Genomic DNA, 13,675 nt, shown 5'->3' with positions numbered 1-13,675 from the left:
GCTATTATGATAGAAAAAAGATGGGGAGCTTGAGGAAGAGGCTAAGTATGGAGAACAGCAGTGGGGAAAAGACTGGAAAGATTGGGCACACTTGACTGTTTTCTGCAGCTATTTTAATGGGTTTTGTCTTGCTGCAAATTAGTTATTATCCCTGAAAAGAGCTTTCACAAAGGCCATTGAGAATTGCAAATATGGAATTTGTTACTGTATTCATAAATTTAGAAGTCTAAAGTATTTATAGATTTCTATTTGTAGAATTAGTGAGACTATCAAACAGATGTTGAACATTTCAAAATTGAGCCAAGAGAACTTGTGAAACATGAACCACAAAGCATTTGGGAAGGCATTTTTCACTGCCATTTAACCTTTTGAAAAATGCCATCATAAGGAATATATATAAGTTGTAAGGTCTCTAAACATCCTTTTCAAAGACATGTAGTGTCAGACACATGAAATTGGATTAAGTAAAATCTGTAAGGCATAACAAAATCATGTTAATGAGAATTCCTTCGATCCTGAAGTATAAGTATAAAATAAACACTTCAAAATATATAATGCAGAGGTTTTAACTTATTCTAGAGATGCTTATGATTTTCTTTTTATCCCCTTCCTTAAGAAAAGCTTAAACTTCAAATGGATTATTACTAATTAAGCAATGTTATTCATTTTCACCTGGAAAAGAAACAATATTCATTTTTAGTTCAAACATGAATTCCACATTTTTTAACATAAAGTCCCCTAGAGCTTAATGTTTTTAAGGGAAAAAAATCATTTTAATTTTAAATAATTTAATCTTATTACTGTAAAGACAGCATGTTGCTATTTATTTTAATTATCTCTGGTATGTTCTATCAACATATATTATCTTTACCCTGAGCTTTCTTTTTATTTAAAATCCCAACAAAATCAATACATATATTAATGTAATACAAATATATCATCATTTCAATTTTGAATATCGAGGGTTTAAGAAATTTGTATTTTTTATCTGGTCTGAATTTTACCATATTTGCTTATAGTGTTAACATGATACTGTGTTCTAATCCATACAAGATAGACTAAGGTTGTAGATGATTTAACATCAGTCAGTGTGATCTAAAATTTGTAATTAAAAAATTTAAGCAGCATGAGGGCCTTTTCTTTCCCCTAACATTTTTTTCCACACATTTAAAATGAGTCAAAGGTTGCAAAACATATCTCACTAGCTAGGAAAAACTCTATGTTCATAGCTTATTTGAAAACTATAGGTATAATTTAAAAATAAAACAAATTATATTGCTCCTAAAATGCAGCAGCTTGGTGACAATGGTTGCTGTTTTATGTTTCAATAGTTCAATGTGCCATTAATCATTAGGGCCATATTAACAAGCTGCTGTATATTACTTTCATCTATCATTGTTTGTTTCATAAGCACTAGATATCAATAGAGAAAGGTAGCCATCAGTGAATTGCAGAGGATGAATCGAGATGGCTATTTTATCAAATGAAGCAAGTGTTTTATTTTTTAAAATATAAGTAAACCAATTTGTCAACAACTTCTAGGATTTGTCTATGAGTTCTCTGTGGTAAAATTGCATTTCCTGGAAATAAAATGTTATTTAAAGATCAAGTGTCTGTTCCTAATACATTCAATCTTATATACAGTAACTCACAGTTATGGATCATCTCATTGCGGTATAACTCTTTAGGTATACCTTAATAATGTTAGTTCAAGCACACCCCCCTCAAATACTTCCAAGTATCATTAAGAAAATATTTACAATATATGTGTACTGCACATATACAGACAGATAGATGATTATTTTATTACAGTTATATTTCAAGTTTAAACTCTGTAAACACAACATGGTATAGTAATAATACAGAGGTATTTAAATTTTCTTGAGTTAAATAGAGTTAAATACATTCTGGGTGCTAGTAAATTCAACACTCATTAACCACATACAAAAATGAGATATTTTTAAAACTAGAAAAAAATTATTCTTGATTTTTTTTTTTTTTTAATGGTTGAGTCCTTATGTACTCCCTAGGACTTCAAAGGTAAATAAATTACTTTCTGTAAGAATTTTGTCCATCCAAGAACATAAATTACCTTATTAAAATGTAAAAACGGAATAGAATGTTTGTTTCTAGGGAAAAAAAAGAAATATTGTTGAACAAAAAAGCATCTTGGTCAAAGACACAAGGCCTGATCTAGCTTTTGTTCACAACTGTCTGTGAATCTGACCCTAAATTTCCTACTACATAAAATGAAATGACAAAACTATAATTTCCAACTGTAAAAATTCAGGGATAGAATTGTACTGTTCTAAACTTCCCTCAGGCATTTAAAAAAAAGTCATTTGTTCCATTGCATTTAGTACCCAACTTTCCTAGCACACATTTTTCTGGATATTTTTACTATTTTGAGGAAAGGGGAAAAAAATCAAAAACAAAAAGAACCAACCCTCACTTCCAGTCCAAACCTCTTTATTCATCAGAAGAGGATGGTATAATTATTTCAAGAAAGTTCTTCTAGAAATGGGATCAAACAAGGATACCAGGAAACATTTTATTTTTAATTCCTACCTCTTTGCAGTAGGAAAATAGCGAGAGCATGAGGAGCCATCCCAGGCACAGTACGGGTCTCGGGCCAGACAGCACTCCGCACAAGCTTTCCCATAAATATCACATCGGTGCAGAGGGAGTTGGGCCACCCCAGCAGTGGAACCAACGTATAGCTGTTGCTGTGGAAAGAGTTTATCATTATGACAAAAACTACTTTGATTTTCAAATATCCTTTCTCTTAATAAAAAGTTTATTTATTGACATTTACATCGACACTTAACAACAGTAAATGATATTTGTGGGTTTGAAAACAAACCACATTGTTAAAGAGTTTCTTTAAAGGCCTGGCAGATAACAGGAGAGTTTTAAATGGAGCAAGAGCAAATTCTAAGTATTTAATTGAAACAGGTGTTTTTAGAAGTATAAAATAAAAGGAAGATAAATTTATCTCTAGACTAAGCAACCTAATGTTTAATCCTTCAACTTTTATCCTTAACAAGTTTTTTTTTTTTTTTTTTTTTTCTCCTACAGTTTATAGTTTTGTTTGACCAAAGTATCTCCACAGCTCTGTGCTCCAGATGAGCTGGAGGCAGACATATCTGATTCTGGCTCCTGGGTGCCCTATTACATCCTCTGAGATGGACCACACCCTCCTATGAGAAGGGAAAGGGAGATGTCTGGGTACTTACATTTGAAAGAACTTTTAACCTCAACTGTCTTGCTTTTGCACTGTCTCCAGGGAGATTATTTTAAACAACACTACTATTTCACTTTCCACTCAAAAGATCATCAAAGGGGAAGAGAGTACACCTACAAAACTAATAGCTGTACTGTTATAGAAAAAGCACTGAACTGGGCATTGAAGAGTCTGGGTGTTTTGTCCAACCCTGTTAACTTGCTGTGTGATCATGGGACATTCACATAATTTTTGTTGGAATTAACTTCCTTAACTATAAAATGAGCATGCTTCAAAGATCTTTAAAGTGAGCATCCAGATGACATTCCACAACACCATCATCCTCAACAAAAATGGATTTACTGAATGAGGCTGAATAGGGATGAGTAAAACAAAAACCAAAAAACAAAACCCAAAGTTCTAGCAGTTACTATTTCAAGATTTCAATACGACTTAAACATGCATTGAAAAAAATTGTGAATGTAACATATCAGCTGCAAACTTATATAAACACAAAATGAAATAAAAATAAAATTATTTTGTTATCTATCCAATATGTACTGTAATTGGTACCATAGCTCCTTTTTCCTTGAACTAGAGGATTGATTGATTGTAGGAAACCTTGAATAAAAGTTACCTAATTACTGAAACATGTAGAAATACACAGGTGAAAGACTTCAAAATTTTATCTTAATTTCTCCATTATGGAGATAAACAAAATATTTCAGAAAATCCACACTCTGAACAATAATGTTCTCTTTTAACATTACAAAGTATCTAATAGTCAGAAATGGACATAATTAAAACTGCATTTCCAAGGATTTTCATTTATGAACTGTATATATACATAAACAAATAAGTTGAATATAAAATGAATACTAGTAGAATTTGAGAAATCAGTAAAATTACAAAGAATGTTTATGTAGAAAGCAGGTGCTAAAATCCAACCAACATACTTGTATCTTGAGATAAGAAAGGAAAATGAGAGAGGAAAAGTAATACAACACAATGTCTCCCATTGGAGACATTGGATCCAATGCTAGATCCAGATTGGATCCAGGCTAGATCCAGACATGGATCTGGAATGTCTCCCAAAGCCTCATGTGTTGGAAGGTTTAGTCCCCAATGTAGCATGTTCAGAGTTCGGGCTTTAGGAAGGTGATTAGGGCCATGATGGCTCTGACCTCATAAGCAGCTTAATCCTCTGACAGATTCATAAGTTGATGGCATTAGTGGAGGTGGTAGAAACTGAAGGAGGTGGGTCTTGTTGGAGGAAGTAGGTTATTTGGGGTCATGCTTAGGAAGGGTATATCTTGGTCTCGGTTCCTTCTCCCCACCACCCCCACACTGTGTGTGTGTGTGTGTGTGTGTGTGTGTGTGTGTGTGTGTGTGTCTGACACTCTCTCTGCCATTATGTTCTGCCTCACCACAAGACCTCAGTGATGAGAACCAGGTATTGTGGACCGAAACCTCTGAAACTGAGGAAATAAATATCTCCTCTTGTAAGCATTTTTCTCAGGTATTTTGTCCCAGTGATGAAATGCTGACTAACACACAACTGTGGAAGCACTTATTCTGATAAATATTGCTATTTGATTCCACTAAATAGAAAAAATAAAGATATCATATATATCACTCGATGCTCAACTTTGTACTATAATTCAGCTTTATTCTTACATTCAATTTTAGTATTATATTGAATGATGCTGGAACCCAGGACAAATTAAATGATGATTAAATCCCTGGGAGGAAAAGACAAATAGTGTCTTTACCCTCCTACCCTTGTTTTGTTTTTCCAGTAGCCTCCTTTTCTTTTTAAAATGAATTTAGACTTAATAGAATGGAATGAATTTAAATGTGACTTAAAAATAAAACAAATGAATATTTAAGAAACAATGGAATTATTTAGAATGTTGTAGCAAAGTCCAGCAGAATCATGGTTAGCAATAGTCTATACAGCCAAGCTAATTCATATATTGTGATTATAACTATTTTAAAAAGCTACTAACCAAACCGATCATACAATCAAAAGATCTCTATATTTGTTCAATAACTTTTAAAAAACATATGCAAAATAAACACATATAGATGTACAACATTTGAGTAGGAAAAGAATTATCTAAACAAAACATCTAAATGTTATATCCCGTTAGGAGAAAAACAGAAAAAATGGATGGGAAGAATACATTGTAGTATAGTCCCATGTAATAAATGTGACTACTGAAATTATTGTGATGAAAATCTAAAGTGTGATAAAAAGCAAAAAATTAAATGCAACTGTCATTTTAATTTTGTCATAATGCTTCAAGATTATTAATGATGTACTAAAATAATTACGATATCCAAATGAAATATAGGGGATGCCTGCAGGCATCACTGAGCACAATCCAGTCACTAGCAAGGAACCTGATATGCTTTTTCTGCCCAATTTAACATCTCCACAGGAGTTTCACTATCCTCCTTAACAAGTTGTGGGCCACGAGCAGGATGTGAGCCCATTTATCCAGAAAATTAGTGATAACACTCTTTGTCCCTCTTGAAACAACTGCCTTATTTTAAGAATGCCGGTAAGAATATATGAAATCAAATCAGAGCTAAATGAAATTAAACTTCCTTCTAGAAATGAAAAATGTAGGTTAGGGACACTTTCTTCTCTCATGATATTTTATTTTTTTTAATTTTTTTTTAATTTTTAATTTTAATTAAAAATCATAAATTTACATAGGGCAATGTTGTTTGATTCATTTTGTTATTTTTTCCCCTTCCCCCCTCCCCTCTCACCCTCTTTTCCCTCTATACATTCCTTTCTTCCTCATTCTTACCACCCTCCTTATCCCTAACCCTAAACCTAACCCTAACCCTAACACTAACCCCTCCTACCCCCCACCCCCGTATGTCCTCATCCGCTTATCAGCCAGATCATGCGTCCTTTAGTTTTTTGAATTGGCTTATCTCACTTAGCATGATACCCTCCAATTTCATCCATTTGCCTGCGAATGCCATAATTTTGTCATTCCTCATGGCGGAGTAATATTCCATTGTATATATATGCCACCGTTTCTTTATCCGTTCATCAAATTGATAGTTTTTGTTTGTTGGTGAAATATTGCATTGGCAGGCAATGTTTTAGGTAGTGTTAACAAATTTAAAACAAAAAGGAGTGTTTTACAAAACAAGATGTTGAGGTAATGAAGTTAGGTTGGTCGCAATAAAGAAATAATTAAAAAAAATCATTACAGGAAAGAGGATCCCAGTCTAGCTTCCATCCTGGAAATCCCCAGATTTCCTTGCCAACATGTGACAATTTTTAGATTATAAGAACAGGTGAACACATATTTATGAAGTGTAAGATAACAGTATCAGGTCAATAATATCTGTACTCTGGGTTGTTCTAAATACCTTGGAGATTATCAATCTGTTTTGATACATCTATGTGGAAAGGATGTACACTGAATTTCATTGGCTCAATAATTTAGTGTTTTATTCAAGGGATGAAGCATGGTCATAGACAAGGTATGTAAAAGACTTAGGAGTAAGATTAGGCAAGGAAGGGAAGAGGGACAGGATAAGAGAGAAACAATGGAATGAATCTGATCTAACTTTTCTTTGTAGATATATGAATATAGTACAATGAATCTCACCATTTTGTATATCCACAAGACACTGATTAAAAAAAAAAGTAAGTAAATAGAAGAAAGATTTGCAGAGTAGAGAAAAGGGAACAGGGGGAGGGAACAGGGAATGAATAAGGGTTAGTACTGGGGGCTGAAGTGGAGCAAATCATATTCCATGTATTTATATTATATTAACCAAGTGGTCTTTTAAAATTTTTTTTTTTTCTGAGTGATTCTTATATTTTACATTTTCATGCATGTTTTTACTACAGTAAGGGGATTCCTATTTCACTCTGGCTTTTTCTGCTTAGTTATTTAATAATTAATTTCAACTCAGTATCTCAGCCTTCCTTATTTTAAATTCATCATTAATATACTGGTACCATTTATGGAGAGAAAATAATTAGAAGTTCAAACTATACTTGTGTGGCACATATCATTTAGTATTTAGAAGTCATTTGCTTTTCTTAAGTGTCTTGCCGGAGCATTGATTTGATATGAGTGGAAACACTATTAACATGCTGCCCTTAACCTTTTACTTCATGAAGTTTTAGAACTTATCATTTGGTAGTGACAATTTTCTGTTATGCTTAGCTAAATTTAAAGTCACATTTTGTTTTCTTGAGCACATAATACTACTAAAAAGGTGAAAGATCCACCAAACATATATAGTCAGTGCTTAATTTTGTTAGCCTATAAAGTGCATTTTGTTTGTATTTTCAAAATAAAATTAAGTTGTAAACTTAGTTTTGTCCTGAACTAATCTACTCATGTTAAAGTACATATATATTTATAAAAATGAAAATAATTATTCAATGTTATATAAATTATATCAAAATGATAAAGAAGAATTGGTATAAGTAAATATTTACAGCAAATAATGATCCAGAAAATACATTTTAAGACCCAGAGGAGGTGGGTTCAAAACATAAGGATAATGAAAACAACCTTTAATTTTCATTCTACTGACTTATTTTAGGGATGGTATTTCTTTTATTTTGGCTCCTTTTCTTGTAAAATTGTTAATCTATAAAATTTGATGGACAATAGAGAGATCTAATAACTTTGAAATACAAACTTAACAAAATACAATGTTGATCATAGTACATAATGACAATACCTGCTTAGTGGAAAGTTCCATTGCTGAAATAGTAGTTGGTTCCTAAAGAAGAGAAAATTTGAAATGGTCAATTAGAAAAGTCAGTCATTAATTAATTAACACAAGGCACCAATATAAGGTTTCAGAGAGATAACTTCAGTTCTCACAAGCAGCAATGGAAGTGGGAAATAAGACCCATGAAAGAAACTGCATAGATAAATGTCAAATATATGGAGTAGACAATAAAATTACATTAATATCATACAGTCCAGTCAAAGGCCATGAGCAATGTACCTGCAGTTGACCAAGTTGGATTTACTGTTCCTTGTAGCAAAAGAGAAAATTACAGCCCAGCAAGAGGGTGTTGGAAGGGACTTCCTATACCAGTTTGTGCTAGGTGATTGGGGAAGGGCTTTAAAAATAGGGCTTTGCTTGGTGTCAGACACTGTCAAAAGTGGTGGTAATTCTATGATTAGGTATATTCATAAGTCATTTAGAAGAAGGGAAGAACAGAACAAGGCTAAAGTTATTACTGGTTTACTCATATTAGGCAAGATGAGAGATATTTTGGTCATTTTTGTGGTTTGGACGATGTTCATGTCTGTCTGCAGACATGAGTAAAGAAAGGCCTTACTTTTATCTTAATTCATCACCTCAGAATGGCCCTTTCTGACAATAGTCTTCTGTGAAAATTTTATGTTCAACTGGAGAACAGTACGGCATGGCTGAACGTGCTAGATTGACTTCTAATAGCATCAATGAGAGCTGACAATATTAGGCAGGGTTCCAACTGTCAAGGACTATAAGAGCTCAGTTCAAGTGCAATGACATTATTATTCTTAAAATGACTGTTTTATGTGCAAAGACCTATACTTCAGGTCTTTGCCACAGAATATAATCTCCTTAATGTCTATCAACAGGCTAACATTGAGCAACATAAGTAATAACTAGGGAACTAATAATTATCAATGCACTTTTTTAAGTGTTCTAAGTGGAGTTTATTGTGAATGTGTATAGACATGTACAAACAAGGCCTGTTTCTTGATGCACGTAGACCACCAAAATGTTGCACACCTGAACACATAGGCTTATGTCTTTCTAGATTCACTCTAGTTAAACACACTTTCTATCACATTCTATTCAAAGACCAACACAATGAGAAGAGGAACATTGCTTCTGGGTTTCAGAGGGGACTGATGAGAAAGAGACTTAGGTGGGAAGAATGATCTTTAAAGTCCTCATTGTGTTAGGTAACTGAAGTTAATCCCAGAAGAAAATATATATAGTTGGACACTGAAACAAAACAGCATGGACTCAAGTTGTGACTCATGCCTGACTAGAAGTGTGATGTTAGACCAGAAATGTAAATTCTTTGTAATTTTCTGTTTTCTCCTCTGAAAAATGAGAATGGTGGTATCTTCCTCATAGGGTTCTTGAAGAGATTAATAAGTGACCACATGTAAAGGACTTCATAAATGCATTTGGTGCACAATGTTTTGCCAATTCTATTCTCTTCTCTGTCTGTCTCTCTCTGTCTTTCTCTCTGTGTCTCTGTCTCTGTCTCTCTCTCTCTCTCTCTCACACACATACACTCACCACCACCACCACTTCCTTATCTTGTTTTCTCCCTAGTGCTTATCACTGTCTGTACATATGTGTATACACATGTGTGTGTGTATCTTCCTGTGGATTCTCAATTCCTCCTTCTTGATCTTACCTCATACTCTGCTTTGGAGTGTGGTAGAGAAACTCACAATTTCATTCCACCCTAAAGCCAAGTCTGTGTAAGAGTAAGAGCGTGGGGCTGAGGATTGACGGGAAGATGTAAAAGTCAATGAAGTGTTGTGTTATAGAAATTACCATTGAGAGAAAATCTGAGGATTATAGATGAAGATTCACAATATTGTCCATTGACATTTGTTCCAAGAAAGGTACTTTTCATTCCATTACTTATTGGAGGTTTCCAGAGGTGTAAAATCTCCTATGCCCCCAGGTGTAAATCTTGCTTACATTTTTGTCATTCTGTCAGAGAATTCCTGCAGCAGGAAGTGAAAGACTCACAGCAGGAATTAGAGTCAAGGCTGACAGGATATGAGGAGGGCAGTAGAGCCATCCTCTATGACTTGTTAATTGTCCTCCTCAACCTGAGACAGGGATTTTGGCTCCTTTCCTCACTGTCATACCCCTAGAACTGAAAATTGCACCTGATATTTATAGTTTTAAATAAATATTTGTTGAATGAATGAATGAATGAATGAATGATTCTCTATTTCCCCTTTCTCTTCTATTTCTTCAACTTACTCCTCTATATTCTTTCCATTCTGATTGCGTGTAAGATAAAGGTAGCCATCTTATAAAATGTCTTTGATCCTTCTACCTTAGCTTGAGTTTCTCTGAAAATAATCTAAGTAGTGTATACTTGCTGTCTTTACTAGTTCTTCGGTCATGCACCTATCAGCCTTCTGAATCTATTCTTCCTCTAGAGAAGCAATCTCCTGTCCCCAGAAGCAGAAATCACCAATGAACCCTGCATTGCTGAAGGGATACTCTTCTGACTGCATTGTTATTATTGGAATTTTTTATTTGATAAGTACTATTGATAATTTTTATCAACTACTTCTTCTTAATTCCATTATGCCTTGGGATTCTTCATTGGCTATTTCTATTAGCCTTTGTCTTTATCCTGTCCCACAACTATCTCCACCATGATTGCCCTCTGTTGTCCACTCCTTTCTTTTCTACCTTTTTCCTTCTTTCTTCTATTACCTTCTTTTCCTTAAGGTCATCCAACCTAATGGTGCTGATTCAAACCTGATGACTAAGCTGAGAACAAGATTTTCTTAACAAATTTAGGACAAATTGCCTAAGATGCAAATGAGAAAAATGAGTTAGAATGTTCATTAATTTAATAGGATAATTTAGAGATTTCCACTAGATTTCTATTTCTATGGCTTAAATGAATAATATTAAATATGATAATTTTCTTTAGAAATTATCAATCATTCCTACCAATTTTATCAATGTGGAGATATGATTTTAGCAATCAGTAACATCATATCACAAAATATGAGAAAATTTTATCATCAATTCTCTGATTTAAAAGATGAAGTTGAAGATATTATTTAGGTTTGTACCAATTGGAATAAATTAACCAAAATAGAAAACTTAGAAGAAGGAAAACTTTCCATAGCAATTCCTTCCATTCCAACAGTTTCACATGGAAAACAGTTTTGTGGATATATAAATAGTTGACTTCATCCAAGTTTTCATGAAAGAAATTTTACAGTCAAGGTGCAAAGAAAATGCTGCTTAGGCAGAGAAAAATTAATGGTAGTGTAACTAAAGTGAAAGTTAGCCATGTCTACATTCTTTTTTAAAATGAATCTGATTAATATTCATGTTTCATGTTCATTGGCAAATATCTATAAGGCAGATGAAAATGAATTATTTCAAGTATAAATTGTGAAACATGAAACAAATCCTAACCCACCAGACACTATCATGCCATATTATTATTTCAGCATTCTTAAAATAAGATCCTAGAATCCCTTAATTAATAGAACCTTATTTATTATTTAGACCAGGAAACAAATTATAGTTTGGAACAATATGTGTTATATATTGCTTGTGGTTGAATTTTAATAGACAATATATTAAGAAGATATCCATTTAAATAAGCTATTTTTTTCTGAGAAATAGCTGTTGGTGAATATTACTTCCATTTAAAACAGATGTAGCTTCATAAGCATTTTTTCATGAAACTGGTTTCAATTGCAAATTTAATTGGTGTTCAAGTAAAAATGAAATTAAAAACTTAGCATCATTTCAAGATTTTCTATGCCTCCAATTTACCATATTTTTTCCAGATATTTTAATCTAGTTCCTATTAAACTTTTGCACTTGCAAAGCTTTTCAACCTGCTGATCCCAGGAGATTCTGACATAGCTCACTGGATGCTAAGCACGTGGATGGTCTTTTAGAATGAGTTAATAGACTAGGTTTTGGAAAGCATCAATTATGTTTTACATTTGAATGAAAATTAAACTCTTTCATTTGTTTGCTCAGCTGTTCACGGAATATTGCATAAATTCGGCTTAAAATGCATGTGTTATTGGTGTAACCGCCTTGCAATCCTTTGCAGTCAATAAGACTATAAATAAAGTCCATTGTCCTATGTGCTCTGCAACTCCATGTGACACTTCACTGTCTCAAAAATAAGACCCTCTTGGTCTGGATTAGAAAGAAAATCCACACTGAAAAATAAATAAAATTCATCATATGTCTGGCTTTTGTATCTACTGAACATTTTTTTTTAAAAATAAGGTATAGATAAGAAAATTTCAAGAATTTTACAACAGATGTATACCTAGTTCACAATAGCTAAAATTTACTACTAAGCTTAATTTAAAATATTGTTTTGTAATCACAGTATTCATTATGAGAGGAAATTGAGACTCTATTCAATTTAACTAGCTTTTTCAGAATGAGTAGTAAATATCATTCAAATTCAGATTTATCATGGCAAATTATATTTAGAATAAGGTGGTGTCTTACTACATTAATACTATTTTGAATATTTGTGAATCAGTAATTTCTTGACTCATGTACCAATGCCAATTTAATTTCACCTCTTATTACCTATTAAAGTTTTTACTCTAAAATGGAAACTTTTATTACCAAGGATTATTTTTCTTTCTAGAGTCCGATTGGGATTTGATTCCACCCAGAATTTTGGATGTAATATAAACCACTGGAATGTTCTGTGATTAATTGGGGTGTTTTCCTAAAACCAGTCTCAAGATGTCAATGGGCATGGTACTGGTTTTAATCCAAGAATTTATATGAGGTTTGGTTGTTCAGTCTAGTAAGCATACATAATGAACATGTTCTCATGGAAAGGATAATATGGTAAAATTAACTGGTTGGTTAACATTAAATGTGTGTAGGTTCAAGTCCAAGTATATCAGGCACAAACATGACCCTGACTCTGTACCTTGTCTATTTATCTTATCATTCTATCATAATGCTCACATTGACCTTCTTTCACTGCATTTTATTTTAAATGGAATGACACAAGACTCAAATGAAACATAAAATCTGTGACATTTCTCTGCTTGTTTCACTGTACATGCCTATCCCTTTAATGTGTTGTGTTTTTTTTTTCTGCACTGCAAAATTAAACAAAGTTTGACAGTGAAATATTCCAATTGCTAGACCACAATATATGTATGAACTTTGCCTGATAGAATAGAATGTTGAAAGTAAATATTTCTCTAAACTCTGCCCAAATATGTTTTGTCTACTTGCGTGCCAAAGAAATAATAATGACAATATGCATAGCAGAGAATATGGAAGAAAATTAGAATATTTTCTGTGGAAGGAGATGTGTTCCTGGTTGCAAACAAACTTTAAAAAATTGTGGATAGCTAAACAACCATTTCTATAGCAGTATGTATATATGTTCAATTAATAGAACATAGTTCAAATATAGAACTGTTCTCAAGATATCTGCTAAACAAATAACATGCCATTATCACAGATATAAGGTGATTGTGGATTTCTCTGGAAACAAGAAAATTCTAACAATTGGTTATTTAATACTTGTATTTGCAAGAACATTGGCTTCTAACATCTCATGATTTTGTTTAAAATCATTTTAACAGTTAGGTTTAAATGAAAATATTTTTAAATTGAAAATTTTATTAATATAGAAAATAATGTAGGTAATATAGGAAATAG

The 13,675-nt window shown here is 32.8% G+C and overlaps 1 protein-coding gene across 8 annotated transcripts in view; it reads right to left on the bottom strand.

Moving 5' to 3' along the window:
* The window catches only part of SEMA3A (semaphorin 3A), a 465,420-nt gene that overhangs the window by 19,121 nt on the left and 432,624 nt on the right, over positions 1-13,675 (bottom strand). For all 8 annotated transcript variants that reach the window (XM_079151726.1, XM_079151725.1, XM_079151728.1 and 5 more), the window contains 2 exons: positions 7,958-7,999; positions 2,569-2,726 (listed from right to left, as the gene is read on the bottom strand). In XM_079151726.1, coding sequence (XP_079007852.1) covers positions 2,569-2,726; positions 7,958-7,999 — 200 coding nt within the window. The remainder of the gene's footprint in view (positions 1-2,568; positions 2,727-7,957; positions 8,000-13,675) is intronic.

The sequence above is a fragment of the Sciurus vulgaris genome (genome assembly GCF_902686455.1).
Source record: "Sciurus vulgaris genome assembly, chromosome: 8".
NCBI lineage: Eukaryota > Metazoa > Chordata > Mammalia > Rodentia > Sciuridae > Sciurus > Sciurus vulgaris.
This window is presented reverse-complemented; position numbering and strand designations above follow the sequence as displayed.